We start from the raw sequence: 24448 nt of genomic DNA, 5'->3' as shown, positions 1-24448 counted from the left end.
GGCAGGTACTGGTCTTACCCAAGGAGTTCGGGGTCCTGTCCACATCTGGGAGCTTTCAGAGTCCATTCTTTCCATCCTAATGTATCTCATGGTCTCAAAGGACCCCTGAATTCCCCTAGGCCAGTCCCCCCTTCTGATGCTTGTCTTCCCTACAACATCATTTAACAGTGGTGTTCAGACCTCTGCTTGCACACCTCCAGTAATGGGAACCTCATTTCCTCCCAAAGCAGTTCACTCCACTATTCAGACAGCACTGATGTGGGGGCTCCTTAATTCCTTATCTGAATTAAAGCAGGACATACATAGAATAAGTGAGCAAATAAGTGAATAGAATAAGTGAAAGAGTTGAGTGAACATCTATGTCCTAGTGCCTTCCACTCACTGGTCTTAATCTTACCCTTAGGACAATAAGAATAATTAAGGTTTATTGAGCAGATAGTATGTTCCAGGTACTGTGCTAAATGCTTTCCGTTTATTATCTCATTTCACACCTGAGGACTCTGAAGGTTAGAGAGACTAAGTGACTTGTTGAAAGTTGCAGAGATAGTGCTGGGATTAGAATCTAGGCAGTCCGACTGTGGAGGCTGATCTTAACTACTGCACTCCACACATCCTAAGTCCTAAACATACAAGCAAAATGGGAGACTGTGATTGTTCCACTGCCTTTCACGTTCCAGGCCCACAGATGTTCACTGAATGGGGTTTGAGCCTTTGCTGCCATCTCCTCCCTTTGCCTCCAAATGTTCACTTCCTTGTTCCTTCCTCTCCTCTTTCCAAGGCTGGCCAGTCTGCCTGCGTCAAGGCCAGGACTTTTCCTCCAGCCCAGTTTCATCCGTCTGTGTCCCAGACCCCTGTTCTCAGTAGTCCCCTAGCTCAGAAAGGGGTTCTGTGGGAGGCTGGCAGAGCATTAGGAATGCTCTTATCTGTCAGAGACCATGGACTGGGGAGCTTCCTGTGATGAGAAGGAGGCTTACAGGCATGGTGGCGGGCCCCTGTAATCCCAGATACTTGGGAGGCTGAGGCAGGAGGATTGCTTGGACCCGGGAGGTAGAGGTTGCAGTGAGCTGAGATCACACCACTGTGCTCCAGCCTGGGCAACAGAGCAAGACTCCATCTGGGGGCAGGTGGAGGGTGGGGAGAAAGGCTTAGAAATGGCTTCCTGCTCATGGCTAATGATGATAATAGCAGGGGACATTTTGGGCATGTGCCATGTGTCAGCTGAGCTGTGCGCTTGTGGTGGGACCTCAGCAAGTTCCAGGCCTTCTTGACCTTGGTCTCGAGAGCCCAGGTCTGGTAACAGTGTTCACTCTGCTGAAGGGAGCAGACAGGCTGCGGTTGCCCAGTGGTTAGACCCTGGACTTTAAAATCGGGCAGGCCTGGGATCCAGTGGTAGCTCTGTTGTTCAGAACTGTGTGACCTTAGAAACATTGCCTGGCCTCTCTGGGCCTTGGCTCCTCATCTGCAAGATGGGCAGGAGAGGTTTGCTGTGGTGATTAAACAATGTGACTGCTTTTTTGTGCCTAGCAGAGTGCCTGGTGAGCCAGGAGAAACAGAAATGTCAGCTAGTGCTATTAGTATTCAGTTTGCCTCACCTACATGCAATTCCAGGTGGACCTCACGATTCCAATTTGGGGGGGGATTTTTGTGGTTTCTGCAAAAGGAGAGCTCCCTGGAGAGCTTGTTGGGTGCCCCTGACACTTGTCTTTTGCCCCCATCCTGGGTGGATGAGGAGGCTGATGGCCTTCATGAAGCTCGGTGTGTTTGTGTGTCTACCTTCTCCTAACACGCCTGAATGACTCAGTTTTTATTATTGTTTCTTTTTTTTCTTCTTTCAGAAAGGGGATGTTTGGGCTGAAGCTGAAGAAGAAGAGAAATAAGGCAGAGAAGGGGTTAATCCTAGCCAACAAGGCTGCGAAAGGTGAGGCTGGGGGTGGGGCGCTGACCACTGGGGCCTGTGAGTGTCACAGAGCGGACCCCTGCTTGGCTGAAAATGCATTTCCCTCTCAATGGGAGTGAGGGGGAGTGTGAGTGTGCCGCCCTCTGACCCTTTAGGTCTTGCCAGTCCCAGGTGTGGGCCCAAGATAACTCCCAAGGCCCTTGGTCATCTGGGCCAAACAGGTGAGTGGGGATGGAAGGGGTCCCCGTGAGAAAGCAGCAGCAGGGTTCAAACTCTGTTTCTGTTCTTATTTGTCCTGTGACCTAGGATGGGTGGCTCTGAGTCTCAGCTTCTCCTTTGTCTAATGTCATGATGTGGGTTGCTGGGCTGATCTCACACAGCTGTGGGGAGGATCAAGCAGGAATTTGAAAATAAGAGGATTGCGCCTACTGTGGGGGAGGCTTCACACACATCATCTCATTGAATCCTTCCACTGATTCCCAGTAGGTATTGTCACCTCGGTTTTACAAATGAGTTTACAGTGATGCAGAGAGAGTAAATAACATGTGGAAGAGACGCTGCAGCATTTGCAAGGCCCCGTGAAAAATAAAAATGCACAGCGGTTGTTAAGGAGTTATTAAAAGTGTCAAGATGGTGACAGCAGAGCTTAAGCCAAGTGCAATGAGGTTCTTCTGAGCTTGGGGTCCTGTATGGCTGCACAGACCACATATCCATGAAGCCGGCCGGCCCTGAGCATGGGAGGTACACAGCCAGGAAGCAACAGTGTTGGGATGTAAATCCAGGCTATCTCACTTTCTGCTCTTAGAATGGGCTACTTCCTTCTCCAACAGGGCAAAGTCTTGAGTTTATAGCATGAACTGCATCCGTAGAGGCCAGGCCCAGCATTGGGTAGATCTTCAGTGTTTGTTGAATCAAATTGGATCAATGGTTTCCAAGTGGACAGATGGGGTTGGTCCTCTGGAGACTTCTCCTGCTGCATAGCCTTGATTAAAAACCAGCTCAAGGCTAGTTTTCTGGACCATTCCTAAATCAAAATTGTACCGTGGGTCTCGTTAATTCACCCCTCTTGTCTCCTGGGGGGCCTGCTGCACTGCCATCTACTGCAGATGTCCTGTAGCCATATGTTGTAACAACTTCACTCCTTGCCCTCAGGTAGAACCTATCCTTATGGTAGAAAAGTATGGAAACTCATTTACACACAGGTATTGATCATGATTAAGAGCCTTGGACTGACAATGAGGGACGTTGCATTTTCAGTGGGGACAAGGCTTAAGGCTTAAAAGTTCCTGTTGATTCAGTGAAACTGTAGCAGGGAGTGGGTGGAAAAGACTTTGGGGTTATTCCTGGTGTCTTTGAAACTATAACACTGTGGTAGGCCTTGTGACACAAGGTCGAATCAGGCATAGTCCTTTCCCTCTAGGACCTTATGAAAACTAGTATTTATGACACATTTAATAGGTCTCTGCTGCTTTTTCTTCACATATATTGTTCATGACTCTGAAAAGTAGATTCTGTTGCCCCCATTTGATAACAGAGGTTCAGAGAAGGCAAGTGGTTTGCCCCAAGTCACACAGCTAGTAAGTGGAGAAGCTGGCTCCTGATCCCAGGTGAGTCTTACATCAGAGCCTGGGTTTCCTACCCCACGGGCGGCCACCAGTTAAGAGCCCTCCCTGAGAAGCTAGCTGATACCTAGGGCAGTTGACCACAGGCATTTCAGAGGAGGAGTTTGCTCCTGTGGCTCATTCTAGAGTCTGCAGCCCACAAAGCAAACAGCGCAGGGAGGAACCCGGCCCTTCCTAGAAAGCAAACAGCATCCATCCTGCTGTCCACAGGCCAGCCCTGTGGGAGACTGAAGAAACAAAGCCCACAGAACAGAGACTTTGGTCTTGCCTTCTTGACCTGGCCTGGAAAGTTATGGCTTTTTGGGGTGAAATGTTTGGAAACTTTCTAAGTCTCTTGCTTTTTTTATCTGTGTATTTTGAGGCATCATAGTTACATCTTAAATTCTTAAAATTCTCTTTACCCTACCCTAACCTAGCCATTAGTTACACAACAAATAGTTATTGGGTACCTCTCACAATCATCCATTTGCTCATTTATTCAAAATGTATTAGTGGAATGTCTAAGTGTCAGCCCTGGGCTAAATTCTAGGAATCTAATGGCAAAGACTGGATGGTCCGAGGGGAGGACAGCTCTGTGCAGGACTTTTCTATTTGCCCCTCTGGATCTATTCTCCACCCTTAGCCAGCTGCTTTCTGTCCTCTATGGGGGCATGGACCAGGTCTGTTACCCTCTGCCTTTGGGCTGGCTGTGGCCAATGGGGTGCCCCAGCAGGAGGTGTGGGAGGGAGGAGCATGAGTCAGGCTCCAGGTGACCCTGTCCCTCACCTACAGGAGGGTCACTGCTCCTCACAGGGAGGCTGACCCCACCAGACTTCCTTTCCTTCGGGGTTCCGGTAGCTGCTCGCTCTCTCTGCTAATTTTGCAGGGTGCCTAGGAGTGGCAACAGCTTGGCTGTTGCGAGCCCCAGATGATGACAAGACCCTTTGTGGTATTCCTACACAAACATCTTTGTAAAACGTCCTCAAATCATCTTACTCTGATTATACCATCTGTTACCTATTGGGACTATGGCTGAGGTAATTAATGGCATTGCAAGTTGAGAAAAGTGCTATTTAAAAAAAAACAACCCCAAAACAGACAGTGGGCTGCTGGGGAGTCTCTCAGTGCAGGCAGAGAAGAATTCTCCGGGGAGGTAACATTTAAGCTACAACTTCAAGGATGACAGGAAGCCCACTGGGTGATGGGCAGGGAGGAGAGCAGTGCAGGGGGAGGGGATGCCTGTGAAAAATTCCAAGCAGCAGAGAGCTTGTGAGGTTAGATGGAACTGAAAGGGGGCCTTGTGGATAGAGTGCATGAAGTGGATGAGAGGGCCACGTGGGCAGGAAGCGTGGGCAGAACCAGATGGGGCAGGTCTCTAATTGCAGATTGTATATGGACTTCAGATTTATTCTAACTGCAATGGAAAGCCATTAAGGGGTTTTAAGAAAAGTGACACGATCTGTTGTCTATAAGGTCATCCTGGATGCTCCACGGTGAGAGACTGAAGAGAACAAAGTAGTAACTCAATAAATTAGTGAATGAATGCTGTACAAGAAGCTTTAGCTGACTGCCTTTCTACCTCGAGGTCTGTCTCACCCTCCAGAATGAACAGAATGTATGCCCCTAGAGGGAGGTGTACGTGATTTGCTAATTCCTGCATCCTCAGCATCTAACCTAGCACCTTTTCTTGCATATGTAAGGTGTCTTTGAATGTTCACTGGAAACTTGAAACTTGACAGCAAGGCCCAGCCTGAAGGCCCTTGCAGTCAAGGAGGGGAGCAGGTATTTTGTCTTGCTGCTTCAGGGAGCACAGCCAGGCACTGGCATTCCTTCTGGCAGCTCTGTAGTGTTGGGCTTGTCTTTATTTCCTGAGTGAAAGGGTAATAAAAGCAGACTTCCATGCATGCAGAGATCCTCTCTGTAGCTACTGAGCACCTACAAGGCCTGGTCTATGTGCATGAGCTCCCTGGACGTGGCTGTGTTTCTTCGGATGCAGTACTGTTGTGTGTGGTTTGCTGTTTAAAATCAGAGAACCAACATGCATCAAAGCTGGAAGGTACTTTAGAAAGTATTAAATGGATGGGTTTGAAAGGTGAGTCCCCTGGATCCCTGGGATTCTGAACCATGGCTTCAGGAGTGTCTGAAGGTGGTGGCTGTGACAGTCTGCAGGAAGCCCCTGTCCGCATTCCATTCCATGGAACATAAAACAGTGTGATATAAACAGGCTTGTGTTATATACTGAAGTTCCATATCAAGTTACATTTATAAAAGGATTCTGTTGCTTTAACAAATTTTAAAACCACTTTTCTTGCCCATTTCTTTTGTTTTATGGGCAAGGAAAAAAAATGCCAAGAAATTCTGGGTGACTTGTTCAAGTCATGCAACTGGGAATCCATAGACTTGAATGTCTACCATGGACCCTGTATAAACCTAAGGGCTTCATACAGATTGTTTAATCTTCCTGACAAACCTGTGGGGGTAAATGATGTTAACCTTGCCTTGTTTTACAAATGAGGAAAACGGGGCTGAGAGAAGTAACTCCTTCAAATCATAGAACTAGAAAGTGGAAGGACTGGAATTTGAACCCAAATCTTTTGGATTCAGGTCTTTGAACCACATCATGCAGAGTCTCTCAGTTTATTAGGAAGGCTCAGCCACTCTCGTTTTTGCCGAAAGTCTGGTTGAGAAGCGGTTCTCAGGCTTTACTGTACATCTAGGATCACCTGGGGAATTTCAACAATCTCGAGCAACATTCCAGATGAATTAAATTAGAATCTAGGGTGGAGAGGAAAAGATTCTAAGGAATATGTTTATTATCTGTTCATTTAAGTTTCCTAATGCGTGTGTACTGTTTCCTAGGGCTTCCTAGGAAACTGATCCTTCCTAGACTAGTGTGTCACAAGCTACCACTAACTCAGTAACTTAGAAGAAGACAGATGTGTTCTCTCAGTTATGGAGGCCAGATGCTGGAAATCAGTATCACTGGGCCAAAATCACAGGCCTCACTCCTTCCAGAGAATCTGTTGGTTGCCAATTCTAGCTTCTGGTTGTGGCAGCATTGCTGTGGCATGGAGCAATCTCTGCCTCCATGGTCACATTGCCCCCCATTTTTTTTTCTTTTGGCTATGCAAAATCTCCCTTAAGGATACAGGTGACTGCAATTAGGGTTCACCTGGATCACTTCATCTCAAAACTCTTAATGTAATCACATCAGCAAAGACCTTTTTTCTGAATAAGGTAACATTTACAGGCTTCAGAGAGTAGGACTGGCCATCTTTTCAGAATATCACACATTGCTACTCAAAATTGACCTGCAGACGGCAGGAATAACCTTGTCTGGCATCTAGCTGTTAGAAATGCAGAGTTTATCTGGGCATGGTAGCTCATGCCTGTGATCCCAGCACTTTGGGAAGCTAAGGTGGGAGATTTGCTTGCACCCAGGAGTTTGAGACAGCCTGTGCAACATAGAGAGACCCCCTCGTCTCTACAAAAAAATGTTAACAAGACAAAATTCACTGGGTGTGATGGGGTGTGCCTGTAGTCCCAGCTACTCAGGAGGCTGAGGCGGGAGGGTCCTTGAGCCTAATAATTCAAAACTGCAGTGAGCTGAGATTTTGCCACTGCATTCCAGCTCCAGCCTGGGAGACAGAGTAAGACCCTGTCTCCAAAAAAATTAAAATAAAAGGAAACGTAGAATCTTGGGCCCCACCCAGACCTACTGAATCAGAATCTGCATTTTAGCAGCTTCCTAGATGATGCTCATGCACATCAGATTTTGCTAATGAGGCTCAGAGAATAGATGATGCATCTGAAGTTCCACTGCGGCAAGGCCATGACTTGAAACATGTCTTTTGTTAACTTAAACCATACAATTTATAAATTTAGAAAGTAGACTTTATATTTTTTATGAAGGGTTACGGCCTGCCAGGTGCCCATGTTGATGGTCTGGGAAGTATAGCCTCCCACAGAGCGCAGAGACAGACACTTCAAGAAACGGAAGAGTAAGACGGAATTCAAACTGAAAGGGTTGGCCAGATATAAATATTTACAGGTTACAGGAGGAGCTATGAATATTCATGAAGGTGGTCTTGATGCATGTGTACTAAACACACATGCATGTTATATATGACCAATATTTACCTTGGAGTGGAGACTTAATATTTAAATGTATTAGAATTAGGCCCTATATGTAAAAAGATCTTTTTAAGAAAAAAAAACACTCAAGTGTGCAGACTCTTTAAACAGCCAGAACCAGTCTATGGTCTGTGGGTTTTTGTTTTGTTTTGTTCTTCGAGACAGAGTCTCGGAGTCTCCCTCTGTCTCCCTAGACTGGAGGGCAGTGGCGCAATGTGGGCCCACTGCAACCTCCACCTACCAGGTTCAAGCGATTCTTTTGCTTCAGCCTCCTGAGTAGCTGGGACTACAGGCACACACCACCATGCCCAGCTAATTTTTGTATTTTTAGTAGAGATGGGGTTTCACCATGTTGGCCAGGATGGTCTCGATCTCTTGACCTCATGATCTGCCTGCCTCGGCCTTCCAAAGTGCTGGGATTACAGCGTGAGCCACTGCGCCCGGCCTGTCTGTGATCTTTTCATCAGGAGAAGGTCACTGAAGTCAGTCTCTTGTCTAATTAAAGCTGTAGTTATAGCTTCTGGAACAGGGGCTGGGAGTCAGTTATTCAGTGTCTGTCAGTGGTGGGCAAGCAGTAAATTGTTTATTGCTTATCTTGAGGCTGGTGCTTGTGCAGCTGCTAGAGAAAAAGAAAAACCTGTGGCAGTTAGAACATAGTTTTTTTTTTTTTGTTTTTTTTTTTAAGTGTAGGCGTGCATGACTTAACCTTTGCCTGTCATGACTTTAGGTCCTGTTTGTAATTTGGTATCTTATTGCCACAAAGAGTCCATTTTGTCAGTCTTATGATCTCTATTTCAACATTAATGCTGGTCGGTTGTTGTGTCTAAACCACAAAAAGGAAGTATAACGAAGTATGCCTGACCTCCTGTCTCATCATTGCCAAAACTCAGAGTTTTTGTTTTGCGTTTTTTTCTTTTTCTTTTTTTTTTTTTTGTTTCTGTTTTTTGAGATGGAGTTTCGCTCTTTTGCCCAGGCTAGAGTGAAGTGGTGTGATCTCAGCTCACTGCAACATTCACCCCTCTGGGTTTAAGCGATTCTCCTCCCTTAGCCTCCCAAGTAGCTAGAATTACAGCGTCCGCCACCATGCCTGGCTAATTTTTGTATTTTTAGTAGAGATGGGGTTTCACCATGTTGGCCAGGCTGGTCTTGAACTCTTGTCCTTAGGTGATCCACTTGCCTCAGCTTCCCAAAGTGCTGGGATTACAGGCGTGAGCCACCACACCTGGCCAAAAACTCAGTTTTTAAGATTTTTCTGGGGTCCCCTTGGGTCGGGGGGGGTTCTTAGGATTTTATTTTTAGTTTACACTTTAGATTCATAATCTGATTTTTCTTTTCACAATCCCATCCACATAAATCTGTTCTTTTTTGGAAACAGAAGATGCATAAGTTTTAGAAAAATGAAGGATGTATCTGGCATTTCTGCCAAAAAGATGTTAAGTTTTATGCTGGTAGAGTCTGCCTTCTAGTCTCCTTGTACTACTTATGGTGCCTGCCACCGGCTGGCATAAGATAGAGGCTCGATTGCCACCATGTGTCAATTTCACAGGATTTTCTTCCTTTGTTTTCTTCTACAGATAGTCAAGGTGACACTGAAGCGCCACAGGAGGAGCCTTCTCACCAGGAAGGACCAAGAGGAGATTTGGTCCATGATGATGCTTCTCTCTTTCCTGTCCCCTCAGCTCCTCCAAAGAGAAGGTACAGTATGGATGCAGGTGGTCAACACACATTTGCTGAACATCTCCTATGTGCCAAGCACCTCTGCAGGTGCTAGGAGAAGAGAGGAGAGTAAGACATAGTCACTGTCTACAGGCAGGCAAAGTCTAAGGCAGGAAGACTGTCAGCTCAGTTTTCTCTATGGCAGTGCTGGCCATAGAGGGACTGGCCATAGAAGGCTGATACTATTCAGCCTTCATCAGGCCAGGATCATGGTTCTACAAGCTTCTGGTCTTAAATCTCCTGAGTGAAGTTGCTCATGTCACTCACAGTTCAGGAATGACAGCAGGAGCTGTCTCTTACCTGCTCTTTGATTCATCAAGGTGCTCATTATCTTAGCTTCTTGTCTGTCTCAAATCAGAAGGTGGTTCTTATGCTACCCAACAAAAAGTCAAAACAAGCTGGCCTTCTGCATGCATTTTGCTGTATCAGTTAGCAATGATGTGTAACAAACAGCCCCCAGATCTATGGCTTAATATAGTAAGCATTTATTATTGCTAATGAATTAGTTGGATAGTTTTGCTGATCCCAGATAGTTGCAGATGCATCATTCATGTTTCTGTAGTCATTTGGCAGCTCTGCTGACTAGTTTAGGAGTTGGTTGGTGGTAGCCTGGCCTGGTACTGCTTCAGCTGAGACCGGCTGTCCTCTACATGATACCAGATCCTCCATCAGGCTGGTCTGAACTTGTTCCAATGGTAGCAATGGCAGGGTTCTAAGAGAGTGGAAATACAGAAGGTCTCTTGAGGTGTAGGCTTGGAACTGGCAAAAGTCATTTCTGCTGCCTTCTGTTGACCAATACAACTTTCTAGCCCAGCCCACATAAGAGTAGGAAGAGACTAAAAGTTACAGGGCAACAAGTTTGGATACAGAGAAGCCAGTGACTGGGGCTAACAATGCTTTCTAGTCTACCATATTTGTTTATGTCAATATCTCACTTGTGATAATTCCTCATACCCTTCCCTTTCTTTTCCACTCAAAGTTGTTACTATCAATAAAGCAAATTAGTGCTTCCCCATGTGGCTGATCCTGAGTTGTTGTTTCTGGGTTGTGACAGGATGGCAGGGTGCAAATATATGGGTTAGAGGGCAGAGGGAATTAGAGAAGGTGGTAACTCAGAAGTTGACACTCAAAAGAAGACATGAAATGTGTACACACCTACTCACTGCAGTATCTCCTTCCTTCCTTTGCTGCACCCTGACAACCACCACCCCTCTACTGTAGTCTCTGAATAGGGATTTCAATCATTTTTTAATACTCAAGGCATTTCTTCCCATTCAGTTCACCAGGGTGATAGCATTGAGTAGAGGAAGGCAGGAGAAAGAGAAATAAGGAATAACAGTCTTTTTCTTTTTCCTTGGTCAGAACATTCTCCAGCAATTGAAATTTTATCCACCCACCAATGCTCAATTCAAATCCAGCCTCTGCAGTGAAATCTTTGTTGTGTACCCTGGTCCTCAAGAATTTTTTCTCAACAGCTCTTCTGTCATATTTTCTTTACCCTATGATACATTTTACACTTGCCTACTAGTTCTTTTTTAATATAATTCTGTCTTCTCTCCCATGGATGATAGATTGTTACTTCTCAAGGACCAGGAAGATGGCTTATTCATTTTTGTTTTTCCCCTGAATCTAGCACTGGACTTTCACATAATAAATAACCAGTACAAATTTGCCACCTTATTGATGAACCAGTTAAATGATATTTACCCTTTCTTACATGCATTGTCTCCTTGAGTCCTCAGAGTAACCCTATGTGGTAGGAATTCTTATTTTTACTTTCAGTTACAGAAATTAAAACTAAAGTCAAAAATTGGGGAGAACAAATATTCTAACTCAGATCAGTCTGACTCCAATACCCTGAGATTTTTACTAACTTAATCTGTTCTCTATTGAACTCAGTTATAATTAGCAGAAATGGGATGAAGTCAAATGCAACACGGTATTGTTAGTAACCAAGGGGACAAAATGCAACAGGAACTCAAGCCCAGTTCATTTCCCACTGATTTCAGCTTCTATGACAACAGGAATTCTTCATCTCTTTCTGTTGTTATCCATCTCTAAATGCCCAGGTGTTGCACATCTGTTTACAATTACTTGTGACAGTCCAGATAAATGAAATCCCCTGGAATGTGAAAGCTCATGGAGATGGTATCTTTAGTTATTCCTTTCAATTTTTTCCTTTACCAATTCTTTCAAAAGCAATTATGATTATATCTATTGGACATGGCAGAGTGGTCTGTGTATGGAATCAAGCAGGAGACTGGGAGTTCCTTATTTAGACCCAGCTCTGCCACTGATTTGCTGAGGCATCTCAGTTTCTCATTTTAAAATTTTAAAAAATACTGATAATCATATAAAAAGGACTGACATTTATTCTTGCCAGGTGCTGTGTTAAACCTTTATATGCATTATATCATTTAATTCTAGCAATCATCTCAGAAATGCTATTATAAGCCCCATTTTTAGGATGAAAAAACTCAGAGGTCAAGTCATTTGTCTGCTTATACTTATCTCCCCCAGAGATGTAGAGAGAATATGTAATAATATTAAATGAAAGGACTTAGAAATACTTGGGAGAATATTATCATGACTTATGGATATTCTTCCTTGATGAAACAAATATATTAAACTTTCTTTTAATAGATCAAAACTGTTGACTAAGATCCATGATGGGGAGGTCAGATCCCAAAATTATCAAGTAAGTGACTGGCTCTTCCTGCCCAGCCTCCCCCAGTGCTTCCTGTGTGCATGGATGGCAATGTCCGGAATGGTGTCCACACTGCTTTGTGTTGTAGATTGCTATAACCATCACCGAGGCTCGCCAACTGGTGGGTGAGAACATTGACCCAGTTGTGACTATTGAGATTGGGGATGAGAAGAAGCAAAGCACAGTGAAGGAAGGAACCAACAGCCCATTTTATAATGAAGTAAGTCATGGAGGTCACTCACAGCCTTTGCACTAAGATTCTCTTCACCACCATTCTGCAGGATCCTTCAGTCAAACAGAAGAGCTGTGCCCCTCCTGCCTCCCTCCCAGGCCCCCAGTTAAGCCCATGGCAAACTCACTGATTCTCCTTACAAACACAGCGCCCTAAAGCTTTTCACGAAAAGGTCATGGAAAAGAGAGGCAAGGAATTCCTCCTGATTTTAAATTCATTGCTATGTCTTCAACACACGTTTTCTTATCAGCTTATTTTCATCCATTATAAGCCCTGGGTTTATAGCCAATAAATTGATTGAATATGAGTTAGGGAGAAGATACACATTCTTTTTCCTGGCAGAGGCATTGGAAACTTAATTATTGTTTTTGAAACAAGCATACTGCTTTGCAAAGTAAAAGTCACATTTTTCTAAGCTGTGTAGAAATTGTAAAGGAAAATCTCAGAGAGGTTTTTAAATATCATACATGCTAAATTCTCCTTTTAAAATAAAAATATTACGTGGTGAAAAAAATATGGTAAAAGAGACAAAAAGTATAACATGATATAGAGTATACCAGTCAGTCTTTCATGAATGAATATGAAATGCTTTTAACCTTTTGCTACTACTTACAATAGTATATAACTGGGTCACAAGGTATATGCATTTAAAATTTCCATGTCACCAATTGCCTTCCAAAGAGGTAACAATTTATACTCAAATGAACAGTGCACAGGACAGGAGCATTTGCTTACCTGTAGGCACTTTAACACAATGAATTATTTCAAAAAATGCAGTACATTCTTAATTCTTATTATCTTGGATGGACACAGTGGCTCACACCAGCACTTTGGGAGGCCGAGGCAGTCGGATCACGAGGTCAGGAGTTCAAGACCAGCCTGTCCAACATGGTGAAACCCCGTCTCTACTAAAAATACAAAAATTAGCTGCGCGTGGTGGTACACACCTGTAATTCCATCTACTCAGGAGGCTGAGGCAGGAGAATTGCTTGAACCTGGGATGCAGAGGTTGCAGTGAGCTGAGATTATGCCACTGAACTCCAGCCTGGGCAACAGAACGAGACTCTGTCTTAAAAAAAAAAATCTTAATGGGAGTGGTCATTTGAAAGGAAGGCAGGGAGAGCATGGGTAATGAAATCAACAGAAAATACTCAAATCCCATTGGAGCTAATGACTCCTTTCCTCTTCATCATTTCTGCCTCCAAGCCTTTGACTATAAGTGAAATGTCAGTAGATTTTCCCTTCTTGTTACACTCTCTACCCCTAGAAGAGCTTTTGGCATGGATGTAATATGAGATAATATATGAAAATGCTTTAAAACTGCAAAGTTCTACAGATTTATTAATTATAATAATTATGCATCCAAGTCCTGGATCTAAATGACATTAAACTGGGCCCAAGTATAACCAGCAGAAAATCATGTAGAAACACAAAAGTTGATCTAAAAACCTTTGTTACAACTCTTGACCTAAATACTCAAGCCAAAAGTTTATCAGATGCTGAAGGAACCCATTAGTTGGAGCTGGGGAATATTTCCCAGCTAGAGGAATATGTGTTGACCTGGAGGTCTCGGAAGCCTATGTGAGGTAGTTGAGTCTGAAACATGAATCCCACCAGAAGGTAATAAATATTGCAACTCATTTGTCCATCCAAAGGAATCCACAGCATCTGGTGTATTCAGAGAATGAAGAATGTTGTGTAAGTGAATTTTCCACATAAAATTTTAACACCAGAACTCCGAAAAAGTTTAAGCATGTATATGAGAAATTTCCTGAAATGTTTTATGTATTGTCTTGTCTTCTTAAACAGAAGACACTGAACAGAATGGAATCTTTGGTTGATCTCTAAGGACCACCATTTTGTGGATCTCTTATAATGTATGACGACATTTTTCGGTTTCTACATTTTGCTTTTTCTGTTCTGCCCTTTGAAAGCAGGCCATCAGCACTTGGTCAGTTCCTCCTTTCCTACTGTGGCTGTGTCCATCTCTAAGGGGCCATTCCTCCACTCTACAGCTCAAAAAAGAAAATCCAGGAAACAGCTTACCAGGCCTGCCTTCCTGGTCCCCCTCATTTCCCAGAACACACAAACCAGGACAAAACACCACTTCAGTTTTCTGTATCTTTTAATCGTACAACCTCGAGTTTGGGAGGATCTTGACTCAAGAGTCAGATGGTGAAGTATCTAGTACTTGATCCCCTTGTGTGATAATGTCAAGAGAAGTAAGGTTTGGTCCCAGACCCAACAATAACTAGCAATAGGAACCTGGGTAGCATCTTTCAAATTCTTTAGTCTTCAATCTTCTTATCTGTAGAACATGGGGCTGGTCTAGATAATTTCTCCAACTCCAAAATTCAATCATGTTATTAATATTAAAAATCCTCATGTCCATAGTTTTTTTGTATTCTCTCCCTGGTAAATCGTGGTAATTTCATAGGGATGTTTGAAACTGAAAAATCCTGGGAAAAGTAGATTTTAGTCAAGTCCACTCCAATTTAAAACCATACTGAAATACCATTTTCACTCATAATTATAACCAAAAAAATGAGCTGACACTATCAAGGGTTGGTAAGATTATAGAGAGATGGCTATTTTCATATGCTGCCAGTGGGAATATAAAATTCCCATTTGGGAAACAAATTTATATTATCTATTCAAAAGTTACATGCACTTCATCTATGATCCAACAATTCCACTTCTCATGTTCATTTTAGAGGATTACTCCCACATATCCTGTCCAAGAATGTGATTGATGGCATTCGTTTCATTCAAGACCAGCCTGGGCATCATAGTGAGACACTGTCTCTACAAAAAGTTCAAAAAAATAAAAAAATTAGCCAGGTGTGGTGGTATAGGCCTGTAGTCCCAGCTACTCAGGAGGCTGAGGCAGGAGGATTACTTGAGCCCTGGGAGGTTGAGGCTGCAGTGAGCCATATTGCGCCACTGCACTCCAGCCTAGCTGATAGAACAAAACCCTGTCTCAAAAAAAAAAAAAAAAGAAGAAATTGACAATCAATTGATGGTGTATATTCATGCAGCAGTTAGTTAGAATGACAAAGATCTAAATCCACTCCAAGAACATGATTCTTAGGTGCAAGCCTGGGGTTGATGGACAGAATGAACTCTTTGTTTTGCAGTACTTTGTCTTCGACTTCATTGGGCCCCAAGTGCATCTTTTTGACAAGATCATCAAAATCTCAGTAAGTATAGCATTGGTGGTGATAGTTGCGGAGAGGTGGGAGAGATTCTGGGCATTGGGGACTCTCTGGGACAACTCAGCATACTTAGAGGGGAATAGATTCAGGAAGGCAAGTGTCAGTTGGCAAGTTTGTAACCAACAGGCAGAACTTGAAATCACCAGTATGGAGGAGTCTGGGAAGAAAAACCACCTCAAGAAGATCTATGCTTCTTGGAAGTAAGTGGTAAGCTACTGTAAAGCTATTACTGACTGAATCGTGTAGCTTACTAGTGTGGGAATGTGAGACACGTGCTTCAAGTGACATCTTAAGGCATTGCCAGTTTTGGTTGTTTTTTTTAAATCAAACAAATGTTGGTGTTTCTCTCTTGGGCTGGTATCTACACTAATGATCATTAATCATATCTCCTCCTCCTCCTAGTTGGGTAATGAATAAAGAAATAGGAACAAGAATCAGGAAAAAGCATCAGTCTCATCAATGGTAATGCTGGATCAGAGGATGTGATTTGGACTAAATGGTGGCCATTGGGATTTTCAAAAGTTGCCTCTGAGTGTAGACCTCAGGACCTGCCCTTGGGAAATTGAGTCTGCTGCATAGACTCTTCCTCAGCCCTGCCAGGGGAAGTGCAGAGGCAGAGCTTCCTGCTTTAAGGGCCCAATCCAACTTTGCCCACCACACAGAGGACAGAAATGGGAAGGGGAAGTGCCCATATTGAAATCAGACTGATCCAAATGAGAGAGAAGTCAGGCCAAATGGAATTGTTACAGACTTTGTATCATTCAGCAAAGGGACAGAGACCAATGAATGACAGACTGCATGTATCTTACCAGCCTGAGAGATCACCACAGCTTCTCCCAAGGTGGGGAAGGATGGCTGGAGAATAAGTTTCTCTCTTCCAAACAGTTATAAAAGGACGCAATTCCTACTTCGTGTGTCAGTGTAATAGTGGAATTATGACATTACCCTTCCCAGGAGACTTGAAGAATGTGACTCTTGAAGAATGAGAAGTCACCCAGAGTCAAACAATCTTAAGGTTTGAATTTCAGGCATGGTGACAAGTGGTGCAGGTGATATTTCAGGACCTGGGACAATGCCCAGGACTTTGTTCCATTGCTCAGGCACCTGTTTGTGGAATCAGCTCCATAGGAGGCTTCTAAGGACTGTCTGATGAACAGTTAATCACTAGATTTTTATATTGTGCCATAGACTAGGGTCAGGACTGTTTGTGGGACATGTGGACTTCTAGAGAAGTCCAGAATGGTCAAAGCTACTATTGCCTATCTCTGTTTCTCTAACTTGGAAGAAGAGAAGACTTTAGTGTCCCTAAAAGACTCTTAGAGACAAAAGATTATAAAATAAAATCTTCCCTTGAGAGGGGAATGTTTAACATAACTTTTCTGTTAGTCCATGAACTGAAAATCAGTATGCCCAGAATAATATACGACATGGGAAAAGTAGTGGGAGAGTGCTGTAAACAGATGCTATTGGGACAGCCAGCCTGTAACACACCCCTGGTGTTGCCAAAGACAGTCTTCTCTTTTCGGTGGCCAAGGCATTCAGGGCTCCCAGTACTCTGCGTGTGAGATGTCCCCAGAGTCCTGGTGATTTAACACTTGACCACACCAGGATTGCCTGGTACTCGACTCGATGGATGACTTTAAGAGGCGTCCTATGCTATTTTAAGATTTGTTTGGGGCTCTTGCATTTCACCTTGCCCACAGGGACTCTCAACCTGAGAACAGAACTTGAAACTGCCTTGTATTCTTTCTCAGGCCTCTGGGAAAACACGTGAGCAACTGGAAGCATGGTGGGTTTTGGAGTGAGCATTATGTGAACGTCCTTCAGTAGCTCCTGTACTTGAGCCAGGCTGCCTGTGCTTCACCTTCGTTCTCTGACATCTGTGGAAAGTTTAGGTTAGGGAGAGAGAGTGGAAAGAGAAATGAGGAGGGCTGTCATTTCTTGAGGTCAACTAAATTTCTTTTGCTTCAGCAAAAAGGAGCTGTTAGGAGCTGCAAAAGCCAACCATTCATCTGTCATTCAATTAGTCAATAATTCACGAATTCGCTGAATGTTTATTGAATATCTGTTGTGAACAAGGCCATGTGATGGATGAATGACAGGAGGAAACTGTCCTTGACTTAAGGAACTTATAGGATTTTATAGTTAGAAGGAAGCTCAGAGGACATCTTGTATAACTTCCAACTGGTGCAAGAATCCTTCTCTTCCTTTACTACATGTAGTTCTTGGGGCCTAACTTGACTATTTTCAGTGTTAGGGAGGTGGATACCTCTAGGAAAGCTCATTCCATTGCTGGGAAGTTCTGACAGTTATAAACATTGGTCTTACATTGAGCGGAAATCATCCTGTTATTTGGGAACCGTAGAGGGGAACTTACTCTCTCTTCTGCATGACAGCATTTATATGATTTAAAGATACTTCAGTTGCCATTGCCCTTTCTCCACACCTGTCAGTTTTCTCTTTTACGGGGGAAGATTGAACTTTTCTCCTGGTTCTTCAGCAGTTTCTCATATGTTGTGGCTTCTCAATCTGGCACCAGCTCTGAACCTTCCTTTAGAACCTCCTCATCTTGAGAGCAGTAGCATGAAAATGGGTGACTGTAACCAAGCCAGGCCCTCTGCTGGCCCTGATCAGATGGAATATTGAGGGTGATCACCTCCTTTGTTCTCACTGTTGTACATGCCCAAAATGATTCAAGGCGATATGTGATGACTTCTCTGAGAAAGTTGTGAGCAAAGTTGAAGGAGTTTAAGGGAGAAAAGGGACACTTTTGGTTTGGGGGTACTGCATGGCGGAGGTGACATATGTTCTAGGTATTGAAAGATAGGGAAAGTTTCAACAGGAAGAGATGGATATTGAAGGGTGAGCTGTACTCAGGTTCATTTTGGTTAAAAGAAGCTCGCAGGCACTGAGAGTTGTCAGGCGTTCTTCTATGGAAGATCAGCTAAAATCCTGCTAAGGGCAAGAGGTGAGGGTGAGAGGCTTCTGGAGATCCTTTCCAGCCTTGTGGTTTGATGGCCAGACTCCACTGTGCTCCAGACAGGGTCAAAGCTAGACAAGGGTCAAGCCTCTTACCCTCAAGGTGAATCTGCCATATTCCCTACTCCATCTCTCCTCAGGTCTTTCACCACAAGCTGATAGGAAGTGTACTGATTGGCTCTTTCAAAGTAGACCTGGGGACCGTGTACAACCAACCTGGTAAGAAAGCATCACCTCCCCATCTCTCTCTTACTTGTCTTTGGTTTACAGCACCTGGAGGTCATCCCATTCATTCACTCACCTGTGTAACCATTCATTCAATAACACTGAGCACCAGTTATACAAAGTTGAATGAGACATGACTCTTGCCCTCAAATGTTTTACAGTCTAATGATAAAATTATTTTATATGTCTACTTCTGGGGAGTTTTTTTTTTCACACAAATGCTGTGCAATTGAGATATGGACAGGAGAATATGGAATATAGGAGCTAAGAATGCAGACTCTGGAGTCAGATTGCCTGGGTTCAAATCCCACTCTATTTCCTAGCTGTGCAACCTTGGGCAAAAGACTTAACTTCTCTGGGCCTCAGTGTCCTCATCTGTAGAAATGAGGATAACTTCCTTCCTTCCTAGGTTTGTTGGAGAATTAAGTTAATATACACAAAATGCTTAGTAAAGAGTATCACACATAATAATGACTACAGCATTTTGTATCCTTATACAAAAGATTTGCTGTAATTATTATTATCCCTGATTTGTAGGAAGGAGAAACTCAGAGAAGCAATGTAATTTGTTCAAGGTCAAGAGGAAATAAGTAACAGAGCCAGCACAGATCTTTTTATGGAAGGCCCCCTATCTTCAACAGGGATTCCAACTCCCGTGACTGCGGCGGCCAGACAGGGAGCATAGCTGTGTGCAGCAGCCTGAGTGTGAGGCATAAAGGAACAGTGGAGTCTGGGAAAGGAGACAGGAGGGCTTGTGCTCTATATACAAGGGCAGTGGCTGCTCAGCGCCTTTGGTATTTACTGTCATGTAGAAATGTGATGTCAGTGGCCGGGCACAGTGGCTCACACCTATAATCCCAGCACTTTGGGAGGTCGAGGCGGGTGGATCACTTGAGGTCAGGAGTTTGAGACCAGCCTGGCCAATATGGTGAAATCCCATCTCTACTAAAGATACAAAAATTAGCTGGGCATGGTCGTGCACACCTGTAGTCCCAGCTACTTGGCAGGCTGAGGCAGGAGAATGGCTTGAACAAGGGAGGCAGAGGTTGCAATGAGCCAAGATCATGCCATGCTCTCCAGCCTGGGCATTGCAGCGAGACTCTGTCTAAAAAAAAAAAAAAAAAAAAAAAAGAAAGAAAAAAGAAATAAAAGAAATAAATGTGAAGCCAGTATTGCCAGAACTTATCATTTTTAAAGAAAAGCCAGAAGTCTAGATTATGTAAGCCATCTTGGAAGTTTTGACTTACGGTGAGGCCAAACAAAAAGACCTAGGAGCCACATTTACATCCTGTGGGTAAATAATATGTATGTGACTTCTACACTTCATTAATGCCCCCCATCCCATCAAAGATGGACCCTTGTCTCAGTGATTTCCACTAGGTCAATGGCTTCCCAAGAATCTATGGTAAATTGGGGGAAAAGATGGAGAACTAGTGGGAAGCAAAGGGAGAGGAGGGAAAGGAAGAGGGAAGCAGCATGAGGTTTAGAAATAACTGAGATGATTTACCACCCAGAGCAACAGAAGGAGGAGAGCCTGGGGGCCCTTGGCACCTGGGAGAGAAAGGGGTGGGGCTGCTGGGCCCATCTGTGAAGGATGTGAGCTGTCAGGGTGCTTTCACAGGTCATCAGTTCTGCGACAAGTGGGCCTTGCTCACAGACCCTGGTGACATCAGGACTGGCACCAAGGGATACCTGAAATGTGACATCAGCGTGATGGGGAAAGGCGACATCTTGAAGACCAGCCCTAAAACTTCTGACACCGAGGAGCAAATAGAAAAGTAAGACAGGTCCATCCAGGGCTGTGCATAGAAATGATATGTCCAGTTTTAATCTCTTTCCCCTCCCTCACCCCTTTTCTTATGGGTACATGAGAACTGTGCTTGTCCTCAGCTTGGCCACCTGGGATTCTGCTCTATCAGGCACCAAGATGTGTCTTATTAAGGTATGACTGTCCTTCGGGAGGTCAGGTTCTAGGACAGGAACTGTCTGTCTGCCTATCATAACCCATAATAGATAAGCTACTCCTAAGCTTATCCAATTTTTCTGAATGTAACTGAATGTTCTTTAAAGGAATTATAATTTCAATCACTGGTTTGTGATGTGGGAAGACTTCAACGCACCTCTTTTAAGGTTCAGAGTGGGAGACAGTATTTATCCTATCATCCTAGGACCTGAATGAGTTTGCGTTTGCTCTATTCATTCTGTTCTCTGTCATTTACACTAGAAAGAAAATTTCAGCAATGAATCTTAACTCTTTTCAGATTTTTCTTATATTGGAATCTATCTTTCTGCCTCCAAATTGTTGCTGTCTTTTATCTCTGTTTCTTCAATTGAGAGAGCTTTTCATTTGTTTTTGTCTCCCTCTAAGGAACCTTTTGATCCCCAATGGGTTTCCATCAGAGAGACCCTGGGCCAGATTCTATGTGAGACTCTACAAAGCAGAAGGGTTACCCAAAATGAATTCAAGCATCATGGCGAACGTCACCAAGGCATTTGTGGGTGACAGTAAGGACCTGGTGGATCCCTTTGTGGAGGTCTCCTTTGCTGGGCAGATGGTGAGGAACCATTGTTACTAACGCTGCCTCGCCTGGGCCAGGGCCCTGCTCTCTATCCAAGATATGTTTAATCAAATCAAATTAAATAAACATTAGGAAGTGCCTTGAAAGCAAAAACTTGTCACTAAAAGGCAATGGGGCCAGGCGCAGTGGCTCACACCTGTAATCCCAGCACTTTGGGAGGCTGAGGCAGGTGAATCACTTGAGGCCAGGAGCCCAAGAGCAGCCTGGCCAACATGGTGAAACCCTGTCTCAACTGAAAACACACAAAAAATTATCTGGGCATGGTGGTGCATGCCTGTAATCCCAGCTACTGGGTGGCTAAGGCATAAGAATTGCTTGAACTTGAGAGGCGGAGGTTGCAGTAGGCAGATATTGTACCACTGCACTCCAGCCTGGGCGACAGAGCAAGGCTCTGTCTTTTAAAAAAAAAAAAAAGAAAAGAAAAGAAACGGGATGTGGCAGGGAAATAGGGGGGCGTTACCCACTCACTCTTCACTGGAGAAAATGGAAAGGAGCTATGGGTGGATTGTGGTTTAGGAACCAGGCAGACAGGCATCCTTCCTCACCCCCGGCTGCTTCTCTGAGCTATTCAGTCCCCAGGTCCTGTAGAATTTCCACCCACGTCCTGACCTGTTCCACAATCTCCCCAGGTAGTCCTTGTCCTATGTAAGCCTGGACATCGCTTTTCGCTGCTCAGAAGCCATTGGAAGTATCAGGGTCTGGGTACGTGGTCAGAGATTAACTATGGTTGGCTGGATTTTGAAGCTTCAGCTGACACACATGTTGTCTCTGCCATTAAAATACAGACCTACCCTGATTGTCTCCCCTTGGCAGGGGTGAATGCTGAAATATTTTTGACTTGGGCTGAACTTGGAGATCATATAAGACATTACATCCATTTTATGACAAGAAACTGAGGTCCAGACTGGAAAAGTGATTCACACAAGGTCATACTTCTACAAAATATGAGCTCACAGTCTAACTACATCCACTGCATTCCTGGAGATGCACAGAACTCCCATTTGTAATATGGGTGTTAGTTTCACCCCAACCCCAGTATGCTGATCCGAACTCCCTGAGGGCTGTCACTTGCCTTTGTCCCAGGTACCTGGCATGGTGTCCGGCACAGAGCAGGTCATCAGTCATGTTCGCTGAGTGTAACTGATTTTCGTGGGTGTCAGAAGCAGGTTCATTATCTTTGAAAACTTACTTTGAATTTCCAACTGGCTTGAAGAGTTTTCTGTAGTCGGTCGCTCCCTTCCATGACTCATGTCCTCCTGGCTGTGTTTTTAGGGGCGAACCACAGTGCAAAAGAACTGTGCTGATCCTGTGTGGCATGAACAGGTGATCTTCAAGGAAATGTTCCCTCCCTTGTGTCGGAGGGTGAAAATCCAGGTGTGGGATGAAGGCAGCATGAATGATGTAGCACTGGCAACCCATTTCATTGACCTGAAGAAAATCTCCAATGAACAGGATGGAGACAAAGGTAAAGTCCCACCCATCTGACTTGAAAATGTCTCAAAATACTTGCTTTAGAGCCCTCATCTTTAAAAGGGGTGGGCTAGAGCAGTGGTCCCCAGCCTTTTTGGCACCAGGGACCAGTTTTATGGAAGACTATTTTTCCATGGTTGGGTAGGGGGATGGTTTTAGAATGAAACTGTTCCACTTTAGATCGTCAGGCATTAGGAGTCTCCTTATAAGGAGCATGCAACCTAGGTCCCTCGTATGTGCAGTTCACAGTATGCTTTGTACTCCTATGAGAATCTATTGCCACCGCTAATCTGACAGGTGGAGCTCAGGTGGTAATACTCACTTGCCTGCTGGTCATCTCTTGTGGTCCAGTTCCTAACAGGATGGATACTGGCCCGTGGCTCTGTGGGATTAGGGGCCCCTGGGTTAGAGCACCTTCCATGTATTAGGCACTTTCCATGCTACTGTAGGGTCTGTGGTTTGAGTTGGTTCAGGGCAATGGATGACACTGGGCTCTGGGAGCCAGGAGGTTTGCTCCTGGTCCCAGGTCTTCCACAAACACTACTATGTGTCCTTGAGGAAGTCAGTCTTCCCATAATTGAAAAATGAGACATTTAGAGTAAATCAGAGATTAGTAAACTAAGGTCTATGGGCCAAATATGGCCTACTACATCTATTAGTATGGCCCACAAAATAAATGGTACCAACAAAAATTGTGTCTTCAACCCAATGATGGGAACATGAGAGCGCAGGAATAGCAGCGAGGTACACTGACACGGTGAGCCAGGGTGGGAGCTGAGAGCCGCAGCTAATCCACCGAGCCAGCCAGGCGGAGGTCAGGTAGAAGAATTTCCACTCAGTATATGGCTCTTTATTTGCAAAACCCAAATTAGCAGATAATTCTCTAAAAAGCCCAACAAACCCTCCCTTCTTTAAATTCCCTGGCAATCTTTCTCTGTGCTACGAATTTATACTAATTGACATTTTTTTGCACACATACATGCACATGCTTGTATATCTACATACATACAATCACACATACATATATGTACAAATATATATACATAAATATATCACCTATCATCTGTATATGAAGTTAATGTAATTATTTTAATTTTTTCCTTGATTAGACTAAAGGCGTGTCAAGAGCGGAGAACAAGATTTACACATTTTTGTGTCCCTAACAGATACCATAGAGAGGCCTCAGTAAATAAATACCTTTGTCTAAATCTTTACATTATGGAAGTGTTTGCCACAAGATTGCTGTAGGCAGAAAGCACACTCGGCCCATGTATACAATTTCTCAGCTAGATGTAAACATGTTTTATTTACAACCTTTTAGGAACATCTTGATGGCATTCAGGAAGATAAACGATAAAATATAGACATCAGGACCATAAAATCTTTCTATCCTTTTTAATACAACATTCTTATATTTAAGTCGACTCAAGGGAGGGCTAGAATCTAGTTTATGGGAGTAGGGGATCAGAAATGTGTAGGCATAAAACTATTAATAATAGTAACATACATGGAAACCTAATTGTCAACACTGGGGGATTGTTAAGCAGATCATGATGTATTTGCTTTTTCATAATAATAGCCTATATTCTTAGCACTTTCTAAGGGCCTGTGTGAAACACTCAATTAATAGTTTCTTTTAATTTTGATAGATGAGACAGGTACTATTAGCATCTCCCTTTTAGAGGTGAGGAAA

General features: G+C 43.9%; 1 protein-coding gene across 3 annotated transcripts in view; it reads left to right on the top strand.

Moving 5' to 3' along the window:
* Positions 1-24448, top strand: part of LOC105468484 (fer-1 like family member 6) — a 214810-nt gene that overhangs the window by 41996 nt on the left and 148366 nt on the right. For all 3 annotated transcript variants that reach the window (XM_071067847.1, XM_011718682.2, XM_071067849.1), the window contains 9 exons: positions 1836-1918; positions 9207-9327; positions 11992-12046; positions 12144-12275; positions 15425-15487; positions 18622-18700; positions 20328-20484; positions 21075-21261; positions 22558-22750. In XM_071067847.1, coding sequence (XP_070923948.1) covers positions 1836-1918; positions 9207-9327; positions 11992-12046; positions 12144-12275; positions 15425-15487; positions 18622-18700; positions 20328-20484; positions 21075-21261; positions 22558-22750 — 1070 coding nt within the window. The remainder of the gene's footprint in view (positions 1-1835; positions 1919-9206; positions 9328-11991; positions 12047-12143; positions 12276-15424; positions 15488-18621; positions 18701-20327; positions 20485-21074; positions 21262-22557; positions 22751-24448) is intronic.

The sequence above is a fragment of the Macaca nemestrina genome, chromosome 8, assembly GCF_043159975.1.
Source record: "Macaca nemestrina isolate mMacNem1 chromosome 8, mMacNem.hap1, whole genome shotgun sequence".
NCBI classification, from domain to species: Eukaryota; Metazoa; Chordata; class Mammalia; order Primates; family Cercopithecidae; genus Macaca; species Macaca nemestrina.
This window is presented reverse-complemented; position numbering and strand designations above follow the sequence as displayed.